Genomic DNA, 26,741 nt, shown 5'->3' with positions numbered 1-26,741 from the left:
CCGTCAGTTGTATACGTTTGATTCGCTCTTTGCTTTTATACGTCTGGGTCCTTTCAAAATCTGTGTGGTAAAATGTTGAACTTTATAAACTGCTTAGTTATTCATTGAGGTACTGGGGCAATGCTGCAGCACTTGTTTCACAAAGCAGCTTTCATATTGCTTATTTTATTGCTGAGCTTTTCCACTGTGTGCTTGGAAACACCAGTCGCCAAACTTTCTCTTTCTCTTTGTTTACCTGATTGACTCTCTGATAACAGCTGTTTGTGTATTCTTGTAACAAAATGTCCATTTCTTTCGCTGAAAAATATTTTTCTTGATCTTCTCTCAGTCACACCGTTACCGCTCGCCAGGTTTATCACTGTTTATGAGTGGTAGACATGCCCAGTTCGAGTTTGTTTGGTGGGCTTTTCCAGGAGGTTCCCCTGAATTATGACGTAATCTGCACCTGCGTCGCTTTCATGATGTAATTAGTTAACTGTCTGATTATTTTCAGTCTTGCATGCGGCAACGCTGCAGACAAAAGGGCCATTCCATAACAGAAAATTAGGTCTAATGGTCCTGCTTGTTTAATAACTGGACTTGCATACAGGACAGGTCATTAATTTACCGCGTCCAACACTTTACTCAATGGGGCAGTGGTTGAGGTGATGGATCGATGGACTGACTAACTTGCAACTTTTGTTGTTGAATCTCATCACAAATGTCTCAAAAGACTTTATTTGAGCCACATCCACCAGACAGGTCCAGACCAGTATCTTATGTCAAGATATCGAAAGACATAAATAATGCCTGGATTCTTCTACCAATCTTATTGACTGAAGGCTTGGCCCAAAGTCTGGAGCCTTGGCCCCAGGTCAGGACTCCCGTTATGGAGCCTGTGTCTTACAATATGTTTAGGCTGAGGGTCAGGGTTAGGGTTAGAGGTATGGATTAGTATCTGAGAAGCATTCAGTGGAACCATGGTGGAAGGGTGGTGGTTGTTACCCAAGAATGAAGCCTCCATCCTGGGTTAAGGTTAGGGAGCATGGAGAGTGGCTGTTGAGGTTAGGGTAGGGGTAGATGGGGTCAGGTCAGGTGATGTATTATGGGACTAACTTGACATTGTGGCCATCATGGACTCACCCTATGGCCAGTTTTTGTGAGGGTATAAAAACAGTTTTCCTGACGTTGCAAATGTAATGAAGTGAGTGTTATATCAAATAATTTGATGATATCAGGAGATTCAGTTGGAAGAGTAGACACGTCAGCTATCACTTTGTGCTATAGTGGCATTTTTCAGCAGAACACCGGCTCAATAACAGGAATATATTAGCTTTCACTTGTGTTTGCATTATTCCAGACCATTTACTGAGACGGACAGCTGTTACCTCAAACTTTTTGAAATAGATAATGTGACCATGTGAATAAAGTCCTGACATTGCGTCTTATCTCAGCGTGCAAGGATTTTGTTTGGCATAACCACTCACTCACTATACATTAACCTTTGTATTACCAACTAAAGATATGAGGGTGGACTAAAAAGTTCATAGCTTGACTAGGAAGGAGTTATGGCATTGTGATGACACTTGGCATGCATTAAATTCAACATTGTTGCTGTGGCTGGACGTCTGGACCTTGGGTCATCTTCAGGGCTCTCCCTACCCCTCTTGAATTCAGCTGCCCACTTTTCCACGGTTGATAAAGCTGGAGCATCATTCCCTGATGTAGCAACCATGTCGGCGTGAATGTCGTTGGGAGTCAACCCCTTTTTCTGAAGATATTTGATAACACCATGGTGCCAAATTTTAGCCATACTCACAAAACGTCCCCGGTTCTACTTTTCAAAGTCCTCAAACACTACATCAGTTTATCTGAAAATAAACCATGCTGTAAGTGTCAGAAAATGTTGAATTTCGTGCATGCCAAGTTTCATCTCTATGGCGTTCCTTCCTAGTCAGGCTACGAACTTTTCAGCTCTTCCTTGGACTAACAAGCTGATAGCAGCTTAAGAAATCAGACTTTGAGCTCATCAGCACGAGATTGGACTATTAAAATGAATGTCAACAGTTTAGTCAGATCGAGAATGGACTGAGTATGCCCTGATTGATACTAATAATAAGTTGGATCCGGCAGGACTCGGCTGGTCTTGGCACGCTTCGCCGTTCAGCACAAGCAAATTTCCCCTGGAAGAGGAAGCAGATGACCAAGAGAAATGGGGTCACTGTGCTTCAGCACAACAAACAAAGACCATGGCAGAATAGAGAAACAACTCTAATCTTTGGAGTGTAGAGAAAACCGTCCTTTTAATGCAGCTTAAACAGTTCAACATCTTGAATTCATGAGTGGAGGAAAAACTCAACACATACAGCTTTGCTCATCAAAAAAAGGGATAGAAAGAGTGAGATGTTCTCGACCTGAAGTCTGATTCTCTTTTCCGCATGTATACACAGACAAGACTAGATCCCCCACTGTGACTTCACGATTAGGCTCTGACCTCAGTTGGACCGCTGCATGCATGAGTCTGGTTCTATCCGAGCTTTCTGCCAATAAAGGGAAGTTTCCCCTTGCCAGTGTAACTTGCTAAATGCTGCAATTTGGTCTTGATGTTGAGTTTCTGTTCATAAAATTTTAACATTGATGGATCTAGACCTATTGGAAAGTGTCTAGAGATAATGTTTGTTATGATTTGGCACTATGCAAATAAAGATTGATTGATTGACTGATTGATTGATGTAAACGTGCTGATGGAGTAAATATCTAAAGATGACTTTAGATAATATGGTAATGGTTCCCTGCTCTGATTGGCTGTCAGTTGTTGAATGTTGTTTGGAAAAGGGGTGTGTGCTAACCTGTGCAGGCAAATGCAGAGGTGGAAAAACACCACAACAAACTTGGTGGTGTCATGTCTCAGAATCTGAGGGTTATTCCCACAGGGATAGTCCCACATCTGGACTTTGCAACCCCCAAGTGAAATCACAGTAGCATATAAGGATGTGGGAGAAGTGGGAGTGGCTTAGCATGCCCTCCTGTTGTTACATCACCACAGGCGCAGATTCAGTAGGTGAGCTGCAGAAACAATGACACCTTGAAATAGACCTTCAAATAAAGACGATACATTCATCATGTGGTTGTGAGGATGACTCATCAGCTTTAGATCTCACCTTAAGTTACCTGAATGAACCAGCTCACAGGTGTCAATCCATATGTGGACAGGATCCATGAATAGTTTACGTTTCTCGAGGCTTTGTTGTGTAACAGTTGCTGCTGCTATTCCCTGCACACCTGCTCAGATATCTGTGTGTCAGCGAGACTGCGACCTGGAGGTCACTCAGTTAGACGCGTCTTCCGTGCAGATGTTGTAAACATTATTATAAATCTGTGTGTGATTGTCCAGCATTAATCGAGCCAGACTCAAGGGCTTGAATACTTAGTGCGCTGTGGTGAGCATAGGTGATGAGCGCGCTCTGAGCTGGGCATCAGGAGGTTAAACGACAGCGGCAGAGGAAGAGGAGCAGCTGGTCGATGTGAACAGTCAGCGGATTATACTGAACAAACGGCCTCGGTCATAATTAAGCCTCATTTGGACGGATTAGTTTCTCCACAGCAGGAAGAGTTTTTGTAATCATGGAAAATATGACAGAGAATAAACTCTCAGATGTCATGTTTAATGTGTCCTTTTAACCTTTTTCTAATTTACATGAGGCGGATTGTGTTCAAATTCAAATAAATCAGATGTTTGTGGTGTTGTTTCTGAGGGAATGTTGTTGTTATTCCTTTAGTTAATGCACAACAGCATGATTTGTTAATCAGGGTCCTCGCCCAAAGGACAAGGGCACCTTTATCCTTTGGGCGTAGGTGCTTGTTATCATATCGTTATGAGGTGTTTGTTATATGATAACAAACTTGCCCCCCAACATCCCATGACATGCTCTCTAGCGCCACCTCGGCACACTTAAACGGCCCTAGTCGTTGGTTTCATGTCGTACAGACATAAAACCAACGTCAAAATGTCCATCTCATTGAGATGCACAAAAAAGGTAGGAGGCACCTCGGACCTATCTCAAACAGGAAGTCGACATTTGCCTTTTAGAATAAAATTCCGCCACATTTTTACCCTTTCTTCAAAAATTATCTTGTACAAAACCATACGTGGTATCATCTTGAAATTCGCTCACATGACAGACTAGACCCTGCTTTACAAAAGTACAGTAGGATTTTGACGTCTCAGACCCGGTTTTCAAATGACAAGCCCTCAAAGTCGGTGAACCCTACAGAAGCCCTCCCAGCTTCCTCCATGTAAATACATGGGACAACAGTTTTCAGCTCTGCGCAGGCTGCCACGTTTGAGCTTCTGGAAAAAAAAGTCAAAGTTTTACAGCTTTAGAAATGACATGGATGGATTCCTGACAAAATTTCCTACAAATATATTATATTTTTACCCAGATTTGGGTAAAATTGTGGCATATAAGAGGAGTTGTTTCCAAAATTTTTGTGAATAAGTTTCACCCTTCACTCTGCAGCAGTTGATGATGTCACACACTGATTAGGAGTTCCGTGCAGCAGGTCATGTGACTCAGCAGAGGAATTAAAACCTGGTATCAACTGTTATAACTAAATTTCCCGTCTGAACACTCCCAGGCACAAGTTGAGTTACCTGCAGCCAAAACTCAGAACATTTAGACCTGAACTTTATCCCCCTGCTCCTCCTGCAGGTCTCCGTAAAGGTCGCTTCTGGATCACACCCGACCCGTACCACAACGACGACAACATCCAGATCGGCCGGGAGGTGAAGATCAGCTGCCAGGTGGAGGCCACGCCCCCTGAGGAGCTGCAGTTCAGCTGGCTGAAGAACGGGCGACCTCTGAGGAGCTCGGAGCGGATGGTGATCACTCACACGGACACCGAGGTCTCTCCTGGAACCACCAACCTCGACATCATTGACCTCAAGTTCACCGATTTTGGGACGTACACGTGCGTGGCGTCGCTGAGGAACGGAGGAAGCCCTGAGATCAGCATTGATGTCAACATCTCATCCACCACAGGTGAGTCAGGAGGGGGTGGGGCGTCTTTAGACCCGGGGACATGCTTGAGATGTACTCAGATCCTCATGTGAAGACGAAGTTGATGCTGCCGTGATACTTTAGCTCTCGACTATTATTGTTTTGAACACAGCAGGGAGCGTCATACATCATTGCGTCTCTGCATTGTAAATATCACAAAATGACAAATCTATATCGTCCAAAAAAAAATACATGTATTGTCGTAGATGATATGATATGGCACACCCCTAATAGGTGGTTAATTAGTCGTGTAGGCTGTGAACAAAGACGACTGTGAAGAAGGAAGTCATGGCCCAAATAGTTACAGTTAAGCCCAGAAAGTTTGTCCGTCACTCCCGGAGGATCTGAGGGTCATCAGATGATTGGAGTCAAAACCAGCGTGATGCTTCAGGCAAACTGTGCTCTGTAAGATAAGAGGAATCTGTTGTCTAAAGCTGAATTCAGATAAAAGCTGCTCTTAGTGAAGACTTCACATTTCCTGCAGACAGCAGAAACTCTTCCCTGAAACTCCCCGACCTGCAGGAGGAGATCTGATTCTCACAGAGGAGGTCTCTTCCTCCTGTGAGCTCCGTCAGCCTGCGGGCATCTGAGGAAACAAAAAGACTCCTAAGAAACTTTCAAACTGAAAAATGGGCGTCTTCTTCTCCTCCTCTGTCTCTGAAACAACATGACTCTGCAGCAGCACCTGCACCACTTCTTCTTCTTCTCCGTCTTCTGATGAAAACCCTGCAGCGCTTCCGCTCCATAGGAGTCCACTGTTTTCACTTTCTGCAGCGAGGACACAAACACAACTTTTTCCTTCAGACCCACGTCATGCAGATGAGCGTCTGCTGGCGGCGGCTGACTTCCTGTTTGTTTGTGACCTTGGCAGACGGAAGGAAACAGTCAGAGAGCCTGGGAGGAGGAGGGGGAGGGGGGATGGAGTGATGGAGGAGAGGAAGTAGAGAGTTTTTTAATGGAAGCGTCGCTGCAGTCTGAGCGCCTGCTGACGGATGTTTCGTGTTAAAACAGAAGGTCGTGCTCGGGTCGATCCCATAAGGAAAATAAATGTTAAAACAGTCGAGCTGCCTCACCCCCTCCTCCTCCTCCCCCCTCTGCAGCTCTCACCGTACTTATAAATGAAGGACAAACTCCACATCACACTGCTTTTGCTTTTCCTCCTCCTGTTTCATTCCTGCTCGAAGCGTCACCTCTCTGCAGTCAACCAGCTTTAAATAGAAAACTCAATATTTTGAGCGCTGTGGCCTCTGACCTCCAAGCCTCAGACAACAAACGGTACAACCTGAGTTTTAAAGGCTGCATCTGGTGTTAATCAAAATCGGATAAGTCAGAATCCTGTATATTCCAATGTCACTGTTTCAGTGAGCTGATTTCTAATCAGCAAATTCTATAAAATAATGCAGATCTCTTTTCAGGGGTGTAGTTCAGGATGAAAACCTAAAGAAAATAGGTTTTTATTTCAGCCTCATAACACTGTCAGAAAACAGAGTGAAGCCTCTGTTAAGACTTGTTATTTAGAAGTAAATCCAAAGGCTCGTTTTTATGTTGTTGATTTTTTGTCTCAGGGTTATACCGCCATTGTACGCCAGGGTAAAGCCTCCATAACTTGCTATTTACAGTGCAACTGATACTCACTACAAGCAGATTCGTGGGCATTATTGAAGACCTATTAATAATGCAGAGAGTTGAAGGAAGCCAGAGCAAAGCTTCTGTGGAACTTACTGTTTACACTGAAACTGAGACTCAACACAAACAGATGTAAGGCTTTTTTTGAGATTTTTTTGTTTTCATTTAGAAAGGACAGGGCAATAAATAAAGCAAGAAACAGGGTTAGAGTTGAGAGAGAAATGCAGGGAAGAAATTGCAGGTTGGATTTAAACCAGGCTGCCTGCTTCAGGGATAACCTCCCTCATGGAGGGTGTGCAACCTAGACCCAAGGCTGTACTGGTACCCTTGAAACTATTTTCTTTCTTGGGTTTATACCAGCAATTCTAAGCAAATGTTGAGCCTCAGCGTAATTTACTGTTTACAGTGAAACGGAAACTAACCATAAATACATGAGCATGGAATATTGAAGACCTAGTAGTTATGCATAAATGCTATGAAAAGCATTCTCTCTTCACTCCATACTGCCAAAGGGAAACGGAGTGAAGCCTCTGTAGAATTCACTGTTCACAGTGGAGCTAAGACTTAGCACGAACAGATGAGATTAAATTGTGGAAGACCTATGAGTTACGCGTAAATCAAATGAAAATCCTTCTCTATCCACTTCATACAGCCGAAAGGAAGACAGAGTGAAGCCTTTGTAGAATTTACTGTTTACAGTGAAACTGAGACCTACCACAAATACATGAGCTTGGATTGTTGAAGACCTATTAGTGATGCATATATCCTATCAAAACATTAGTTTTCCACTTCATACCCCACTTTATACCCCGCTTCATACCCCTGAAGGAAGACAGAGTGAAGCCTCTGTAGAACTTACTGTTTACAGTGAAACTGAGACCAACCACAAAAGGATGAGCTTGGATTGTTGAAGACCTTTTAATTATGCATAAATCCAATGGAAAAATCTCTCTTTCCACTTCATAATGCCGAAAATAAACACAGTGAAGCCTCAGTAGAATTTCCTGTTTACTGTGAAACTAAGACTTAACACAAATAGATAAGCTTTGATTGTTTAGGACCTATTAGTTATGCATAAATCCTATGAAAATCCCTCCTTCTATCCTTCATACAGCTGAAGGAAGACAGAATAAAGCCTCTGTAGAACATACTGTTTACGGTGAAACTGAGACTTACCACTCATAAATGAGATTAAGTTGTTGAAGACCTATTAGTTATAAATAAACTGATGAAAATCCTTCTCTCTTTCTTTTCATATTGTTAATAGAGTTCATAGAGTGAAGCCTCTGTAGAACATACTGTTTACAGTGAAACTGAGACTTACCAGAAATAGATGAGCTTGGATTGTTGAACACCTTGTAGTTATGCATAAATCCAATGAGAATCATTTTCTGTCCACTTCATTCTGCTGTAGGAAGACCGATTAAAGCCTAAGTAGAATTTACCGTTTACAGTGAACCTGAGACTTAACAGAAAAAGATGAACGGGGGATACCCTAGGGAATGAAAATGACAAAGGAAGTGATGAAGTTTATAACACAGACGCATCTGCTTGATATGAGTGACAACATGAGTATAGCAGAATAAGACAAAACATTTAATTACTCTTTCAAACCCTTGCTGTGGCTTTACCTCGTTCTCTGTGTCTCTTCCTGTAGTCCCCCCTGAGCTGACTGTCCCCAGGGGGCGCTCTCACCTCATCGCTCAGGAGGGCGACACTGTGGACCTCCAGTGCCTGGTCTCAGGGAAACCCAAACCCATCATCCTGTGGTCGCGGGTGGAGGAGAGCGGGGCTGCAGCGGCGTCGGTGTCTCTGATGCCTGACGGCTCGGCTCAGATCGAGAGCTACGACGGCGTCCTGAGGCTGAACAACGTGACGAGGGACATGAGCGGCACGTACCGCTGCCAGACCAGTCAGTACAACGGGTTCAATGTGAAGCCGCGAGAGGCGCTCATCCAGCTGGTGGTGCAGTGTGAGTAACACACACACACACATTAAAAAAACACACAGCTGCAGAATTTCAGCATCTTCTACATGTTATTCGTTCATATAGCTCCAGGAAGTGATGGCAAGGATGTAAAGCGCGTTAAACATCCCGTCAGATTATTCAACGTTGATGGGTTTTAAATAGAAACGTCAAACTGAAGCTTCAGGTGTTTTTATAATAGCTCCCTTCAGATTTGGAGCTGTAAAAGCAGAAATCTTCTAAAAACTTTAATCTGCTTTTGAAAGACTGTTTACTTTCACCTGACAGCTCACAAACACAGACAAGTCTGCTGTTTGCTTTCACACACGCAGCCCACTCTGAACATTTGGGGAGTTTTTGCACAAGTGAAAATAGTTTGCAGAGTTTCTTCTTTCTAAGTGTCCTCTTGGCTGCTAATGAGTCAAAATGTTCCTCATCTTTATTTATTCTTTTTATGTGAGGACGAGCATTTTGAGATCTAAAAGGAGAGATCACTTGAAGCATCATTAGTTAGTGTGTGTGTGTGTGTGTGTGTGTGTGTGTGTGTAGCGTTCAGGTGTGTTTAGTTCCTCTGTTTCTCCGCTCGGACTCCTCAAAGTGCTCGGCTGAAGATTTCCTCGCAGTTTCTGCTTCAATTCTCCGGAGAATCACAACGAGTCGAGCTGCAGAGGAGATTCACTCTGACAGCCTTTTAGTGCAGCAGGAAGCCAGGAGCATGTGTGTGTGTGTGTGTGTGTGTATGTGTGTGTGTGTATGTGTGGCTTACTGTCACCTCTTCTGATGGTATTTTGTGCGACGGGGTCCCCTGCAGGTTGATGGAGCGCGACTGGAAGGTCGTGTGTTTGATCACTGTCCACACACACACACTCACACTCACACACACAGGCACACACAGCTTGTGTCCTGCCGGTGTGCCCTCAAGCAGAGGTGTTGTAGTACCTGCTGGTGTGTGTTTCCTCTCAGGTGTGTTTCTCTCTCGTGGATCTGGTCCGATGGACGAGATGAAATCTGATTGGATGATGAGGCACTTTGTCTTCAGGGTCAGCATCACTAGTCACAATGCATGCTGGGTATTTAACAGGCTAAGGAGCCGCAGTGTTTTGCCGGCTGGTGTTTACAGCTGCAGCAGATGGTTTTATCGGGTCAGGGCTGAGAGGAGCGTCTGACGTCATGGAGGATCTTTGTGAAGGCTGAGCTCGGAGTCAGTCCTCGGGATGCGGGGTTGGAAGACGTGCTTTTATTTTTGAAACTGAGTTATGATCTGTAAGACTCCCAGCCTGTGATCTGCTGATGAAAGTGTTCTTTGGGGTTATGAACTCGTCCACCCCCTGCAGTGTTCGGTTCTTCAGAGAGAGGAGACCGACTTTTTTATCTGCTCTCTGCTGACGTCGGAATAAACTCACTTCAGACGATCAAACTTCAACAGAAACAAGAAAAAAACACAAACACTTCTTTAGATAAAAACATCAGAGAGGATTTTGTTTGGATTGCTGTCAGAGAAAAAAACACCAGCGGTTACAGCAGATCACCACCAGGGGCGCCGATCCAAAATATCTCCTTCAAATCTCCAATGAGGGGGTTTTATCCAGTTATGACACAGGCAAAATTTAAAGGGTCACTATATTTTTCTAAAGTGTTGAGATACCTACAGGGGGTGCTGTGGTGAGGTATCACAAGGAAAGCTGGGTTATCAACCTCTGCAGACATCGTTAAGCTCATTTAAGAAAGTCAGACTCAGTGATGAGAAAAGAGTCTACAAAAATCTTTTTGTTTTTTATTTCTCTTTTATTTGACTAATTTGGCTCTAAAGGTTTTGAATTTTCTTGACTCATTTGGTGGGTTTTGATGGGGCAATTTGAGAGACAGAGAGAAAGCAGTAACATGGAGACAGAGTAGAAGATATCAAGCACTATCAATGCTACGACCAGTGCAACCACAGCTTATATTAGATTTTGCGTTATTTGTAGGTCTCGGGATAAGGATGTTAACCAATCACTGGATTTGGCGTGAATCAGGTAGTGTGTGCATTCTATAGCCGGAGGCACTCGACTCTAGACTGAAAAGTCAGAGTTACTGAGAAGCTGAAGCTTATAGATGACACATGGAGTAACTGGACTTATATGTATAGTATAGTATATGCTAAGTAGTGCCGGATAAGATGAGAGGATGTATTGAATATAGATTTCAATTGGACTTGGTCATGTTTTGAGTTACCTTTCTCTTCTGGTGTGGAGCAATGGCGAGCTGTAAAGACGAATTGCCATTGGAGTCTGTCTGTATATCAACAACCCTGCCTGATAAGCTTTTACTGTAAAAGAGACTATTTTCTAGCCTTTCGGACTATTGTATCTCTGAAGGAGAAAACAAAAGGTTTGTTAGAGAAGGAGAAGCAGCGCTGGTAGGAGGAGGAAACAAGTAAACACATGAATACTGATAGAGCCGGAGAAGCCGTTCATAAAAAAATCCCAGAGTTTGGGAGTATTGAGTAAAGCACACAACATGTTAATTGACAAAGTACAACTGCAGTGATACAGCACTTAAAACGCAAACATGTTGGGCTCATCGATGACGAGCCGGGAGCTCAACAGCGAGGTGAGGAGCTACAAAATCCCACATACACTCCTTTTATATGTTGTGAAATGTATGGTATGTGGTTTTGTCTTTTTATTTAACTATCACCCTGTTTGAAAATCACAAGGAGTTCATTAAACCAACATTTGCATTAGCGTTAGCTGCTACAGTTAGTGGTAGGGCAGAGGGGGTGAACTGTTTGACCTGCAGGTGGAAAGATTGAGGACACATTTTTATTATTTTGCTTTTTTTGACCCACTAAGTTCTAAATCTGATGACATAACAAGATATTTTCTCTTATTTTGCCCAAACTGTTGATTCTTTAAGTGACAATACATTCATGCCATTTGTTTTACTTTGTAGATGTAGCATCTGATCAGTTTAAACTATGTTCAAATATGTTGTTTCTTTGTATATATCTTTAAGCAAACAAAAGTCATCAGCTAAAATAACAACACACGTTTGGTCTGGCAAATTTTACTATTATGCATTCTCATCCTTTTTTTTTTTCCTTATTCATCAATTAATCGTAAATATAATTGTCAGAGTAATCGATTACTAAAATAATCGTTTGTTGAGTTAGTTTAGTTGATATATTTTTGTTGATTTTCTTTTCATTTTATTTTCCTTTATGATACAATACAAACTCAGTTACTGTCTGTTGTTGTTAATATATGTTACATACAGCTGCCCCGCTAAAGATAGCAACTGATTCAGTTTTCAAATAGCATCGTGCAGCTTGGAGTCTCCATAACATCTCTGGCTCTACCTGCTGTCTTCACTCTCTACATGTGAAGACTTCCAGCTTCAGTGTTTTCAGGCTGTAAGAGACAACGTCAGCAGAGCAGAGAGTGACAGAGGCTGACTCAAAGAATCGGGCGAAAACAGGAGTGAAACACGAGTTCTGACAGAAAGCCTGCCTGCCGCTGATGTCCGCGCCGTGACAGAGCGGGTGAGTCAAACAGTGGGATGGCCGCGGGCAGCGCTGACCTCCTGCTCGGTGGAACACCTCGGGGGTATCAGTGTTTGGCCGAGGACGCTCCTCTTCTCAACCAGCCTGTCGGGGAGGAGGGGGAGGGGCGGCGTCCTCGTCTTCGTCACTGCCTGCAGAGAATCCTCCTCACAGTTTACTCACTGTCCTCGCAGAGATAAACACACAGCCTGCTGCACTCAGCCTCTGCTGCTGCTGCTGCATGTATTCATTCGGCAGATGCTCCTGTCCAAACAAACGCACAAACGAGCTCCAATCTGAACCAAGCACCAGGAGAAGCATCTCTTAAAGTGTCTCAGCACAAAACAGCATGAAGGGAAACATAAGTGCCTAACAAATGAGAGAGAGACGACATCAGGGAACGTGAACACAGATTTTTCAGTGTTTCCACAGGGGGGAGGTTTTTGCTGACTCATGTCTTTGAAAATCTGCAGCTGCATTCGTAGCACGGATGATGATGAGCTGAATCACAGGTTTTCAGGAAAACATAGGAGGAGGATCACGATTTAGAGGTCTGTTAATGTCTCCATCCTGCAGCAGGTAAACAGGCTGTAATGTATGCAACATAATCCTGAACAGATTAAAGTGGTGCAGTGGTGAAGTGGTGCTGTAGGCTCACCAAACTACACACTCTTTCCTCCAGGAACTTATGATTCCAGGAACTTTCTATGTGTCCACTGTGACCGGAAGTCCCATTATGATTATGCAACTCGAAACAGTGATGACTGTAACTGCACTACAACTCCAGACCAGTAGAGGGCAGTAAGTAAGAGACAAAGGCCATACAACAAAGATGAGGCCATAAAAGGAGACAGACAGGCTGGCAATGGGTGCATCTCAAAGCGATAAACTGCAGTCTCCTCTCTCCTCTCTCCTCTGCAACACCGGAAGTGCCTTTTAAGTCGCCGTATTGAAGGATGTCACAGAGCGATAATTGTGCTCGGAGGAGGGAGGAGGCTGATCACAGGAGTGATGATAGAGGAAACACGCGAGCAGGCTTTGCAGAAGTCTTCACAAACACACAACAGAGTTTAATGAGAGAAAAGACGAGCTGAGGACAGGCACAGAGGATCGTTCGTTCTTCCTGAAATGAAATAAACCAGGTTATATTAATAAGTTAAAAGGCTAAATAATTTATGAATAATATAATATTGATGCATTTTAAAGGTAAGGTGATCCGTGAGCTTCTAAACAGCACACAGAATAAACAGAGAGCAGGTTTTCTTCATGATAATGTGTGTGTTAAACAGGTTAAAGGAACAGACAACACTCTGTTACTGTTTATGTTTTATTAAAGTTATTACAGCGCTCATGTGCAGACACACAAACAGCTGTAAGAGCTGACTGACAGATGATCAAGAGGTGATCAGCTGATGCCGTCATCATTAAAACACATCACTTCATGTGACGCTCCAGAGGAGAGGATGTCCCATTGCTCTAAAAACGAATCTCCTCCATCCTCTCTCCTCTCTTCATTTCCTTACGTCTCTCCCATGCATCTCTGGTGGGAGGGACTAAGACGCAAGTGGAGGAAAGAAGGATGGAACTTTGGAGCTTTGAGAAGCACCCATTGTCATGTGTGAGTGATGCTACACTTAGCCTGTTAGCATGGAGGAGATTCAGCCTCTGCTGGTTTTGATCATTGATAAAAGCCATGGTGGAGAGTGACAGGTGTTTTAGTTTAAACTGAAGACTTTCAGCTGGATGCATCCCTCTCAGATGTCTTTAAATGATCATTAAATACTTATCTGATGAGTACATTTGAATCTGAAATCACTCTAGGATTCATTCCTGAGGACTTCTTCTGTGTTTTAACAGCTGAAGGTCTCCAGTTTACAGGGTCACTCTTTAATCTGAAAAACCAAGAGCTGACAGAGACACATTCACACTATCAGGTTAATAGAAGACTATTGTCTAAGACGTACTAAACCAAATCAATCAAAGCTGGGTGGTGTTATTTTGGACAGAGTGTGAAATAAACACTTTATTCCTAAAGTTCCTGAATCTTTAAAAAGAACTACCCCAGAGAAAGAACTTTTCAGGGAGAAGATCTAAATGTCTTTATCTTCAGACTGTCGGAAATCGTGACAGAGATTTTTACACTGTTTGTTTTTTGAATCAATCACCCAGGACTGAGTTCCCTGAGAAAACGTTTTGAAAGCAGCATTTTTGCGGCTGGGTTTTTAAATTCTCTTCTCTAAACTTCCTGCTGCGTGTTTTGCTGTTTTCACTGTGGAACAGCCCTAAGCAGATTAACGTAGCAGTGGACAGATTACAGGTGGATTACTTTGAAATAAGTGAACGACACAGATTTAACTTTCAACTGTATTTAAGCAAAGAAATCAAACTAATCCTCGCGGGAAGCTGCTGACGCCACAGGAAGGAAGAGAAATGTTCAACATGAAATCAAACACGCACAACAGCATGTTAGAGAGGAAACACACTGCAGACACACAGAGAGTGTTTATATTTGTGTTTGTGTTCACTGACCGTGTCCCGTTCAGTATTTAATGAACACGCTGATCAAATCCACATGAAGCTGCGTGATAAAAGCTCCGAGCAACACTGCAAATGAGCTGTTAGGCCTTTTTTAGGGTTTTACTTTGACAATAATCCCTCACAGTCTGTTGGTTTTTTCCTCTGGATTAATGGGATGACAGTGATGAGCAGAGGTGACGTCCCCACAATCCCTCTGACGAACATCCTCCTCCGGGGTTACCAACATGCCGGGCTGAAAATGATCTCTTCAAAGAAGTGAGCACACAGAGGAACAGAGAGGGAAGCAGATGACAGCAGCTGTTGTACGAAATCCCCCCAAGGTCGTTTGTGAACATGGATTACAGGGACGTCAGCGATGTGACGAGTCAACACCAGAAACACAATCAGAGTGTTTGCAGAGAAACCAGACGAGTGACTGAGAAGTGTCCTTTAGAGGAGTGGGAACAGACACCAGCTTGAAATTTATCACTGATACTGCTTCATCAGAGGTTAAAGATTAACAGGGATTACCAGATAACTAATCCAAAGAGTATTTGCTGACTCCTTGATGGAGAAAAATGATGTTCTGTGTTTGTCTCTGCATGGATCACAGGGACATCAGTCGTGTTTCTTTAAAGAGAGGGTATTCTGTTTTCCCATTATTCAAACATAGATATAAAGTAAAAATGCTGAATGTTTATAATAAATGTTCAGATTCACAAACCGCTGCATATTGATTTGTTGTAGAAATCCCTGAATCTGTCTATAAACTGAATAATCTAACTAACTAACCACAATTAATTGCTGCAACAATATACTTCAACCTTCAACAACATTCAGTAATTAGTGCTGAAAATTCACCAAGAGCTGAGTCTGAGACCTTCTGACTCATTCTACCCCTGAGGACAAAGAGGAGAAGGCTCAGATTAACGGTCTGAGTGTTCCCTGAACAGATGAGCCTTCAGACATCTCTTAAAGTAGAAAGGGACTCTGTGGATTGTATAGAGTTAGGTCATTCATTCCACTATTTGGGAACATAAGAGAAGAAGAGTCTGGCTAGAGATTTGGAGCCACGCTGGGCTGGGAGCACCAGGAGTCTTTCACACCTGCTCTGTTGTACAAAATATCATGAGATCTTCACAAGCCCTTCATGAGACTTGCTAAAATGATGAGGTCACTGCATAAGGGTCTCCTAACTGGTTTCATAGTGCATTGGAGGGGACGGGCCTCAAACACCAAGGAGCTACCATTGCCCCTGACAGGCCCTCAGAGGTCTGGCCAATTAGAGAGAAAGGACAAAAAGAAAAGAGAAAGCAGCTAAAACCAAGTGTTTCAAGCAAAGGCTGAAAAAAGGCTTTTCTAAACCAACAGTAGCTCAACTCCAGTGGGAACAAATGCCATTAAAGGGCAACTCCGGTTTTTTGACACCTGGACCTTATTTATAGGTGTGTGCATGCTCATATACTCACTCAGACAAACATTGTGCAGCTCGGAGTCCTTCAGAAGTTATTTAGATCCAATCGATTTTAGCCGCACTTAGCGGGGGCCACGGCAAGGGAGCTTCAGCGCGGGACATAATCTCTGCAAAATCGCTCATTTTGGCTCTATTTTTTCATCCATCGCTATCCATCGTTATCACAAACACACTCCTCTGTGTGTTTGCCATAGGCGAACACTGCCATAGGCGAACACTGCCATAGGCGAACACTGGCGGATTTTCCATGCAGTGCCACACCAAAGCATAGGTAATTTTTCGGTTATTGTACATAGTTGGTTTAATAATTATTACCTTTTTTCCATAAGAGCCACTGTACTTAGTAGGTGCTGTTTCCTGTTCTGTGCCAGCAGAGGGCGGCACTGGGTCTTCTTCATGTTGATTGACCGTCATGATGCACAGTGTGTTCACATGGCTATAGTTAAATAAATGTTCCAGTAAGAACTTAACTCTGCCTCAGTATTGCAACTCATGCTCAGGCAGTGTTACATTTATAGACTTCTCATCCAACCGCAACCTAATTCACTCTATACAAATGGCGTGATTTATGTGGATAGGTTTTTATTTTCGTGTGTGTTTGTGTTGTGTGTACACAAAATTTCTACTTAAGTAAGGTAACAAAGTATTTTTACTTTGTTACTTGACACCTCTGCATCCTGACAGGATGCAGGGGGCCAAAGTTTATTTCTGTGGAGATGGTTGGGCTAAACAGAAACTAATGCTGTTGTTGAAAGACTATAAAACTACTGGGAAAGATTGGGGGGAGGGGTAGGTCTATCATGGGTTGTTCAGAGCTGTGATTGTATGCTGTATGATCCGTAAACCAGCAAGAGTCTATAAGTTGGTTCTGTCTTCACTTTTGTTAATTTCTCCACCCTCACATCTGGAAAATTCACCATAGTCACTGGGCAGACAACTTTGCTAATTGGGAGCATCAATCACAGCTTCTAATTTACGAGCGCACAGTTTTCATCAATTCACAGTGAGAACCGTTCTGCTGTTAAAGAAACTTTCATGAAACCTGAAGAAGATGTTTGTGACTGAAGCCAAGTTTGTTTAAAAAAAAGTCTTGTCGCCGTGGGCACTGGGGATTTGTCAACACCTGCAATTCATTTATTGGGGTGTCCATTGTTCTTTTTGAACAGGGATTATGAGGAGTTGTCTCCTCACAGGGATTACAGGGACAGGTTGCTCTCCTGCAGGGATCAAGTGGACATTAGGAGTTGTTCCTTTACAAGGATTTTGGGGATGTTTCTTTCAGGGATTACAGGGTGACCCGTTGTTTTGGTTATTTCAGGGATTACAGGAACTACAAAAGTTGATCTCATGCAGGGATCAAACAGACTTCAGATGCTTCTTTACAAGGATTATTAGTGTTTTCTGTCAGGGATTACAGGAACGTCAGTATGTTTCCTCAACAGATACTCTGTGGTTAGTCGTTGTTTGGTCAATTAAAAGGTCCCATATTATGCAAAAATCCCTTTAATAAGTCTTTTGGTGAAATTTGTGGGTCTTTGGCTTTCCTCCCAGTCCACAAAATGTGATATTTAATGACCAAACCTGTACTTAGTAGTGCTTGTGAATGTAAAATCCTGACCTAAAACGAGCTGTTTGGATTTTGTAGATTTGCCGACGTCAGTGATTCCCTTTTTTTGACCAATCAGGAGCAAGTCTGACCTGATTGGTCCACCGGAGCAGATCCCCCCCCCTCCGCTAATGGAGAGATTTCTCTCCAGTAGCGGGGAGGAGAATGCCAAAGTTGAAGAGCCATCATTGCTTTGTTTTTGGCTGTAAACAGCGACATAGTTCCATGCACAAGCCTCCCATCTTGGAAGAAGACAGACTAAGTGTCTAGAGTTCAGTTATCAAGGAAATGTGCCAGCTACACTCAGTAAAACTGTGCATGTGTGTGCTAGTCACTTCACGGCCGACTGCTTTTCCAACTTTGGACAGTCCAACAGAGGGCTAGCTAATAGACTGGTCCTGAATCCAGGCCCATTACCAACCATCCACCAACAAACCTCGGACCCTGGAAATGTGAGTATTTTAAATGCTGTGTGCTGTGGAGCAGATGTAAGAGCTTTTCCTCAGTGTCCCCCCTGTCTCTGCGTTAGCTTCAGGATGCTAACTTAAGCTGCGGTTAGCCTGTTGTTTAAGCCTGTAATGTTACGGTAAATGAGCTTCCCTGTTTTCTAAACATTGTGCACTCGGAGCTCGTGGTGCCGCTCTCAGAGACGTGGAAGAGCGGGGCGGTATCAGCGGTGGCTCATTTACATATGAAGGCCACGCCCACTAAATCAGAGCGTTCTGAACAGAGGGGCTATAAGAGCCTGGAAACAACGCTGCTGTGCTTGATTTATTGGCTTTTTGGACCAAAACATGTTACTACCATTTAATGAAGACATCAATGATCCATATTAAACTGCAGAAAAGGAGCATAATATGGGATCTTTAAGGATTATAGGGGTGTCAGTTGTATTTTTCTTTTCAGAAAGAGTTACAGAAGAAGCATTACTTGTTTTCTGTCGCAGGATTATGCCAAGGCTGGTGGTAGTTCTTCTGTAGAGATTACAGAGGAGCTGGTGGTTGTATTTTTACAGGGATTATAATTTACCTTTTTATATGGATTATGGGTATGTTGGTAGTTTTTCTCCTCAGGGATTTAAACACTTCTTTAGCTGTTTCTGTAAAAGGATTGCAGAGAAGTTTGTAGACGTGTCTTATCTGGGATTATGGTGATGATGGTAGTTATTTCTCGTTGAGATTAAAGACACATCAGTGATAGTTGTAGTTGTTTGTAAGTGATATTTGAATAGACTTTGTATCTTGTAAAATTTAGACCTTTAAACTCTAATTAAGAGAGGAACTTGTGTTTTTTTTACATAAAAAGGTTTGTCTTTCCCCCCTGTCGCCCCCTGCTGGTGGTTATAAATGAACTCTGAGTCCTGCAGAGTCCTGACAGAGCTCCTCAGACTGCAGTCAGAGAGAAAGTTTGAAAGTTATCAGGATGAAATCTGTAGGAGGAAAAAAAGCTCTTTAATGAGCTGGAACAGCCGCCTCAGCAGTGCATTGTGGGAATTAAACAGCTCCGTCAGAAGTCTTCCCTGACCAATCAGAAAGCTCGGCTGAAGGTCGTCGTACAGCAAAGGCGTCCAGCTGACCTTTAGATGTTCCAGGACCCGGTCCCTCAGAGGAGACAGCTCCTGGAAACATATCTGGGGGGGTCGAGATGAACTGCAGACCTTTATCTGGGAGTGTGTGTGTGTGTGGGTGTGTGTGTGTGTGTCCACTGCTGTATCTGTACTGAATGAATAAGCAGATTTAATTCATCAGACTGGATTTCTTTCTGCTGAATACTGAACCAATTTCCCTGACGTTTGTGTAAAACTTCTCGTTTTTGTGTTTTTGTGTTAAAAGCTCTAAAACGTCTGGATTAATTTCCCTTTAATGAGCTCAAACATTAAATCTCTTCACTCACTTTTCCCCGAATGAATCATGTCCCTGCCTCGTCCCTGCAGCCAGGCAGTCTTTGTACTCTCTCCATCGCTCTGATTCCTCCTCTGTCTCTCTGCAGAGAGGTTAAAGGTCAGCGCTGTGCAGCTGCTAGTTCTCTGATGCGTGTTTGACAGCGGGACGTTAATCTGTGAAGTGACACCTGTATAATGTGGTTCGAATCCTCAGAGGAAGTCCTGCCGCAGGGATTTAAATGTAGGGATCAGACGCTGCCTTTGTGCCCTTTAGCAGCTCGCTAACTTTAAATATTTCAAAGACTAGAAAGGTTTAAATTTATTTTAGAGACATTTTAGGGAGAAAGAGGAGATGAAACAGAAGTTTCAGGTACGTGTAGTCTGGGTTAATTAAACTCATCTGTTTAAACAAGAAGTCAACTGTCTGGCCAGAAGAAGTGAACTACTGAAGTGGTCAAGCATGACTCATAATATGATACGATACCACAGGATACAATACAATGCAATGGGACAAGACACGAGATAAAACCATACCTTACTATTTGGCATGCCATGATCGATACCATATGACAGTATACAACACAACACCACACAAAACACCACATGACATGATTCTATTTGAAACTATACAAAATGATGTAATATACTATCAAACATTTGATACAGTATGAAAGATGACAAGATAAGATACAATACAACACGTCACGATACAAAGCGATATTACACAATGCAGCAACAGACACTGCCTGGCCAAAAAAAAGCTATGCTAGCTATTATTATGGCACACATTTGCTGTGGCATTGTTTGGATAAGCTTCTGCATTATCTCAAGATTTATTTCCATCCAGTGTTGCATCAATTTTTTACCAAGATCTTTCATTAATGATGGTAGAGTCTGCCCACTGTCAGTCAGCAATCAGTTGTGATCAGTAATGAAATCCGATGCTATCCGATCCTCCAGAAATAGCCATATCAGGCTCCGATACCGATCAGTATATTGGATCGGGACATCCTTAGATATGATCTGCTATGGTTTGATAAATTAAGATGTAATATGACACAGATTCAAACGATTTGCCATGAAACAAGAGATCATAAGATTCATCACAATACAGCTTAACACAGTACAAATGATACAAGATGATACATCACCACTGGATGTGGATCAATATGATACGATGAGATATGACTTCTCACAATACACTACCACATGACACAAAATGCTTTAACACAACTCAACCTCACATGGAATAAATCTGTCCCTCTTCAGCAGGGGTGGCCAACCTGCGGCTCGCGAGCCTTTCGATATACAGCTCTTCAATCCATTCATAAAAATATGAGTTATGAGTAGTGGTGTGCAGATTAATCTTAAGTATTGCTGCATTGATGCCAACGTTGGGATCAGTATTGATCAATACTTGGGTGATAAGATTGATACTTAAGTTTCAGTTTCTCTTCTCTACATGTGCTCCTCTAAATCACTCATGTGCTCATAGCTTTCTAGATAGATAGATAGATAGATAGATAGATAGATAGATAGATAGATAGATAGATAGATAGATAGATAGATAGATAGATAGATGATGATGATTTGATTTATTTCGGTCATGTCAGCACACTTATACAATATCACACATTTTCAATAGATCACATTGTACCTGTCCGAAAGGGAAGACGGGAGAAGCAGAGCTTATCTAGTCCCGTCCCCATTTCCTCAATATTTAGTCTCCTCTTATTCACATATCATCAGATTATTATGAATTTTGATTCAATTTACAGATGTATGACATAATTCTTGATTGTCTTTTAGTGTCCATATTTGATCGTTAATGTCCATCACTTGTCTTACAACATCACTTCATTCACAGTCATTGTTTTGGAACATTTTGTCCTTCTTGCTGTCTTACAGACCAAACAAACCCACATATTTACGTTTCAGCAGTCTTGACAATTTTGGATGATACACACTTAGCTATTAGCATGTCCATATCCGTTAAAGGTCATTTTGACATTTTTTTTTTTCTTTTTCTTAAATATGTTTATGGAACCGCAGCACCTGGTTTCTCCTTGTAGCTCGTGTTTATTTGGGTTTAGTAAGTCAATGTTAGTAATACCACAGATTAAACCTTTTTTCTGCCCAATTTCTGAGGAAAGATCTCCAGCATGTGTGATGAAGCTGTTCAGATTCAAACTTGGTGCTCTGTAAATACAACAAATAATAATATTACAATTTTTCTTTGTATAGATTTCAACCGTAATACATTCTAAAATGTTGTCAATTACTACAGATATTTCCTTCAACACTCTGAATTTGATATTTTCAGCTATGAACATAGAACAGATAGATAGATAGATGCAGTAAAGACAGAAATTTATCTTTGACACGGCTCAAAATACAAATTTAAACACACAAACACAATAAATCTCGCTTTGAAAATTTGAAATGGATTGATTTTCATTTTATGTCATTTTGTGTGTTTGTAAGACCATGTGTGTGATGTGGCTCTTTGCAGTACCACGGTCATTTTTGTGGCTCTTGGTCCCTGACTGGTTTACAGATCCTTTGATTTAAGTTAAATTGATCGAAACCTCTGCTCTGAGCTCTCATTTGGATGGATCTGGTTTCCTAAAGTATTTAAATACACTTTGGCGTTTCATATAACTCAAGTGTTCAAAGAGACGCTGGTGGATTTTTGGGTTAATGTTCTAAACGGTCTGCTCCTCTGACGGTTTCCTGCTTCTCTTTGAACCGTCTGACACACGACTTTAACTTTTCTCTGACCAGACATGACTCTGAGTATTAAGACTTACCCGACCTTATGTCAGGTCCTTGTTCCCTTGATCTCATCTGGCGAGATCTTGACTGACCGCATACTTTGTCTCGCCTCAGCTGAGACTAACACAGTCTGGCTCTGAAGTACTACACAAAGGAGTGAGATTTTTCTGGGTTTATTTCAGCTCTCTTTGGACTCAGCACCTGTTTCTGCCTCTTAAACACACTGAATGTAAAAACTCAGTAATTAGATTTATGTAAGTACAATAATGAAACTAAATCCTCTTTAGATCTGATCCCTGATTTAGAGGATTTTGAAAAAGCTCTTCTGATCCCTGTGTTTGCCTGAAGCTTCAGTCCTGACAGATTTTCAAACTTTCTCGTGCAGTTTTGTTTAAAACTCTTTCACAGATCAGCTGTGTTTGCTGTTGTCTGATGTCTCTGATCTCTTGGTCTCTCACAGTCCCCCCTGTCGTGGAGCCGGTCTACACAGAGATCCGTCAGGCGCTCGGCCGGGCGTTCAGCCTCACCTGCCGCCTGCTGCGTGCTCACCCCGCCCGCCTCCTCAGGTATGAGTGGAAGCTGGGGTCCCGCCTCCTCACTGTCGGACAGTTCAGCGATCAGCGTGACGACACGACCTACCAGGTCAAAGCTCTGAACAGAGAGGGATACGGCGAGTACACCTGTGACATCACCAATGAGGCCGGGGCTGGGCGCTGCACCTACCTGGTCACAGGTGAGTTGATTTCACACCGACACACTGAGTCTGTTTCTTCTCTGGCTGATTCTGTTTTTATGATTTAAACTCATCTCGAATGTCTCGATCCAGAACTTGTGCGTGTTTCAGGCAGTAATGGACTTGTTAATAAACACTTCACAGTCGCCTCGGCTTCCTCTCCCTGAGCTCTGATGGGAACTCTGAGCTGGTTTTAAACTGTTTACATCTGGAGGACGAGAACAAGACGATTAATTAGACTTTATCTCGTCTTTAAATCGTGAGCGCTGGCAGACACAGGCGAAGAATCAGTGCGAGTTTTCCCGAGGGACTTGAACGCGTCATAAATAATGTGCAGAGCTTCAGGAAAGCTTCACATCCTCTGAGCTCACACTGACAACAAACACTTTGCTGTCTGCTCTCAGATTAGAAAAGCTGCTGCCTTTAATACCTGCCTGCTCCGCTCTGTTCTTCAATTAAGTGTGCAGGTCTGCAGGGCTCTCCGATAACACACATCAATGTTTGGGGACTATCAAAATGAAGCTTTATCTTTACTCTTTGCACTTTATGCTGCGTCTTGTTTTGCTGATGCCCTCTCTGCAGTATTTAAAGGAGCATTCTGCTGTTGTTTCTTCTCCTTTTCTTTTAAATATCACTTTTATTCTCAAATTAAACTCTTCTGTCTGTTGATGTATTTAATCCTGCTTTCTGCTGCGTTTGAGCTCTGCTTTGGTCGGATATTTGTCCTGATACTTTCTCCTGCTGAAGCTTGATTTTGGTCCAGGTTTAGTCCTACACTCTCTGGTATCAGACCTTGATTTGTTTCCATGTGACCACGAGGTTAAGCTCTGGTTTGGGCCAATATTTTGAGTCATGCTCTGAGGTTTTAGTTGGTTTTTCAGCTTAATTTAAACCTGCATATATTTTGGTCTGGTTTTGGTTACATTAACACTTAAAAAACTTAAAAAAAAAATAAAATCTTATCAAGTGTTTTTGTCTTATTTTAAGTAAAAAATTTCTTAATATACTCGATATGAGCCACATTCAATTTATCTGTCCAATAAGTGTCTTATTTCAAGTTGTTTAAAAACAAAAATTAGGTCTGAATTGTTTTTAACAAGTTGAAAAATCTGCCAAAGGAACAAGAATAAATTGCTCAAAAGTTTGCTCGAAACTAGAATAATGTCTTAATGCAAGTAACTTTTTTTGTTCCATTGACAGATTTTTATTACTTGTTACAAGCCATTCAGACCTCATTTAAGTCTTTAAGTTACTTGAAACGAGACATTTTTCTGGACTGGTCAGGTGAATGTGGTTCATATTAAGTCTAAAAAGACATTTTCTCCTGAAAACAAAACAAAAAAACTTGATAAGATTTCAGTTTTTTGGTAAGATGTGGACCCTTGATGCCAAAAACAGTTGCAAGTTTTTACTTTTTTTTCATTGTTGTACTCAGTTTGAAGCCAGTATGTATCTCTGATCATAGCTTGCACAACTCGGGGCGCAGGAGTAAAGCAGCTTTTTTTCAAGGTATCAGTTCTTGTAAAGGCTGCTTATACCAGCAGCTGATACTCAATGCAAAAACATCTTACATCCAGTAAGTCCTCCTGTCAGTAGTTGGCGCTAAATTCCTGCGGTTTGACACCCCAGCAAATGTGCGTCAAGTCCTGTTCAGACAAAATGAATGAACCATGGAGAGTCAACGGTTGAGCTGTTTTATTTCGTGCCTCAGTTTATTTTTAAAAAAACTAATTAAACTCTGATAGTTGTTTTAGTTTTTTTCTAGCACTTCTGTTTATTAATTAAAAACAAATCATAAACTCAAAGAGAATTTTTGTGTTTTATTTTAAACTTAATGGCAGAGTAACTGTGCTTATCTGTCACTGTTAATTGAAATTTAATGTATACCGGTATTGGTCGGAAAAAAAGTGGTATCCAAGATCCCTACTTTGTGGGGAAGCATGTGTGTTGTTTACATGATGAGTGGAGAAGACAGAGTCTGAGGGTGAACCTGTGGCGATGAGTCGTTCTGCTGCTCTTTAGATTCAGTGTGAGCTCTGATGACAGTGGTAAGAAAGTGGAGGATAAAACCACAACTAAGTGTTGCCAACTTAGAGACTTTGTCACTACATTTAACGACTTTTCAGACCCCTCTGGTGATTTTTTAAAGAAGTCAATTCTTGCAACTTTTCTGGAGTTTGAAGAATCTGAGGTTAAAGCGTGTTTTGATCTCCTCAGTGGTCAGCGTGTGTGAGCCCCTCCCCTATCCAAAACACAGACAGACAGTCCTCACTTACAGCAGATGAAACCATGCAAGTGTGTGTCTTATTATGCGTGTTTTATCAATGTGGGGTTGCTGGTTTGGTTTTGTGGTTTAAGACAGAGCCCAGTGTAGAGGCTCCCGGCTTTAACTAAATCTTCCTCCACTCTCTACTCCCCATACTCGGCCTCTCTTCAGCTGTCCTCTCAATCAGGACCAGAAAGTGCCCCTAAAAGAGGTGAAACTCAAAACACAGGAGCATCATGAAAGCAAAGTGGCTCTATTAGTTTGAACAAAGCCCTGCAGGGAGTCTGGGAGGAATAACATCAACACTGTGAACCGGGCACATGAGCTAATGTGTCGAGCCCTGGAGCTCCCACGTGGTCTCTGCAAACGTTCAGGACAGCAAGTGTGTGAGAGCTGGTGTCAGCAGCAGCCAAGTGGAGTGTTCAGGTTTGTAGAGCTGAGCGGCCCGAGCAGCGAGTGCGTACAGCTACAGTAAGCCCCGAGGGACAAACAGGAAAAAGTCGGTCACCACCTGCACTGCTCAGAGCCAAACTTTGTGGCACAGTATGGAGTTATTTTTAACACTGGGGATGTGAGAGGCTGTGAGTAGAGCCGAAAAAGTTTCCCACTGTGAGCCGAGCTTTGTGCTTCAGAAACATTTCCTGGATTAGATAAAGTCCAACAGAACAGGACAGCTCCAGAAACAAGAACAGGAATCAAAATGACTATCAAGCTTTGCAACACATAACGAGCCTGAATGTTTGAATCAAAGTTTATGAAGTTTTTGAACTGTTACCCTGCCGGCTGTGCTTCGTTTGGTCCTGTTTTTGGTCCAGTTTTTGTCCTTTTATTTTCCTGTATTCTGCCTTTGTTTGGTCTAGTAGTGGGTCCAGTATTTGGTCCTGTCATGATCTGGGTTTTGATTGTGTTAAAGGTCCCATATTCTGCTCCTTTTCTGCAGTTTAATGTGGATCATTGATGTTTTCATGAAATGGTAGTACCATGTTTTGGTCCAAAAAGCCAATAAATCAAGCACAGCAGCATTGTTTCCAGGCTCTCATAGCCCCTCTGTTCAGAACGCTCTGATTTAGTGGGCGTGGCCTTCATATGTAAATGAGCCACCGCTGATACCGCCCCGCTCTTCAGCGTCACTGAGAGCGGCGCCACGAGCTCTGAGTGCACAATGTTTAGAAAACAGCGAAGCTCGTTTACCGTAACATTACAGGCTAAAACAACAGGCTAACCACAGCTAAAGTTAGCATCCTGAAGCTAACACAGAGACAGGGGGGACACTGAGGAAAAGCTCTTACATCTGCTCCACAGCACACAGCATTTATAAATACTCACATTTCCAG

At 42.5% G+C, this 26,741-nt stretch overlaps 1 protein-coding gene across 1 annotated transcript in view; it reads left to right on the top strand.

The window, feature by feature from the left end:
• mdga2a (MAM domain containing glycosylphosphatidylinositol anchor 2a) overlaps positions 1-26,741 on the top strand; it is a 118,224-nt gene that overhangs the window by 67,148 nt on the left and 24,335 nt on the right. Inside the window, exons 7-9 of the mRNA XM_074691791.1 lie at positions 4,692-5,021; positions 8,323-8,637; positions 22,869-23,141. Coding sequence (XP_074547892.1) covers positions 4,692-5,021; positions 8,323-8,637; positions 22,869-23,141 — 918 coding nt within the window. The remainder of the gene's footprint in view (positions 1-4,691; positions 5,022-8,322; positions 8,638-22,868; positions 23,142-26,741) is intronic.

Source organism: Halichoeres trimaculatus, unplaced genomic scaffold (assembly GCF_033239565.1).
Source record: "Halichoeres trimaculatus isolate MK-OKI-2021-1 unplaced genomic scaffold, fHalTri1.1 fHalTri1_scaffold_17, whole genome shotgun sequence".
In the NCBI taxonomy this organism is placed as follows: Eukaryota; Metazoa; Chordata; class Actinopteri; order Labriformes; family Labridae; genus Halichoeres; species Halichoeres trimaculatus.
The sequence above is the reverse complement of the archived record's forward strand: the minus strand, read 5'-3'. Positions and strand labels throughout refer to the sequence as shown.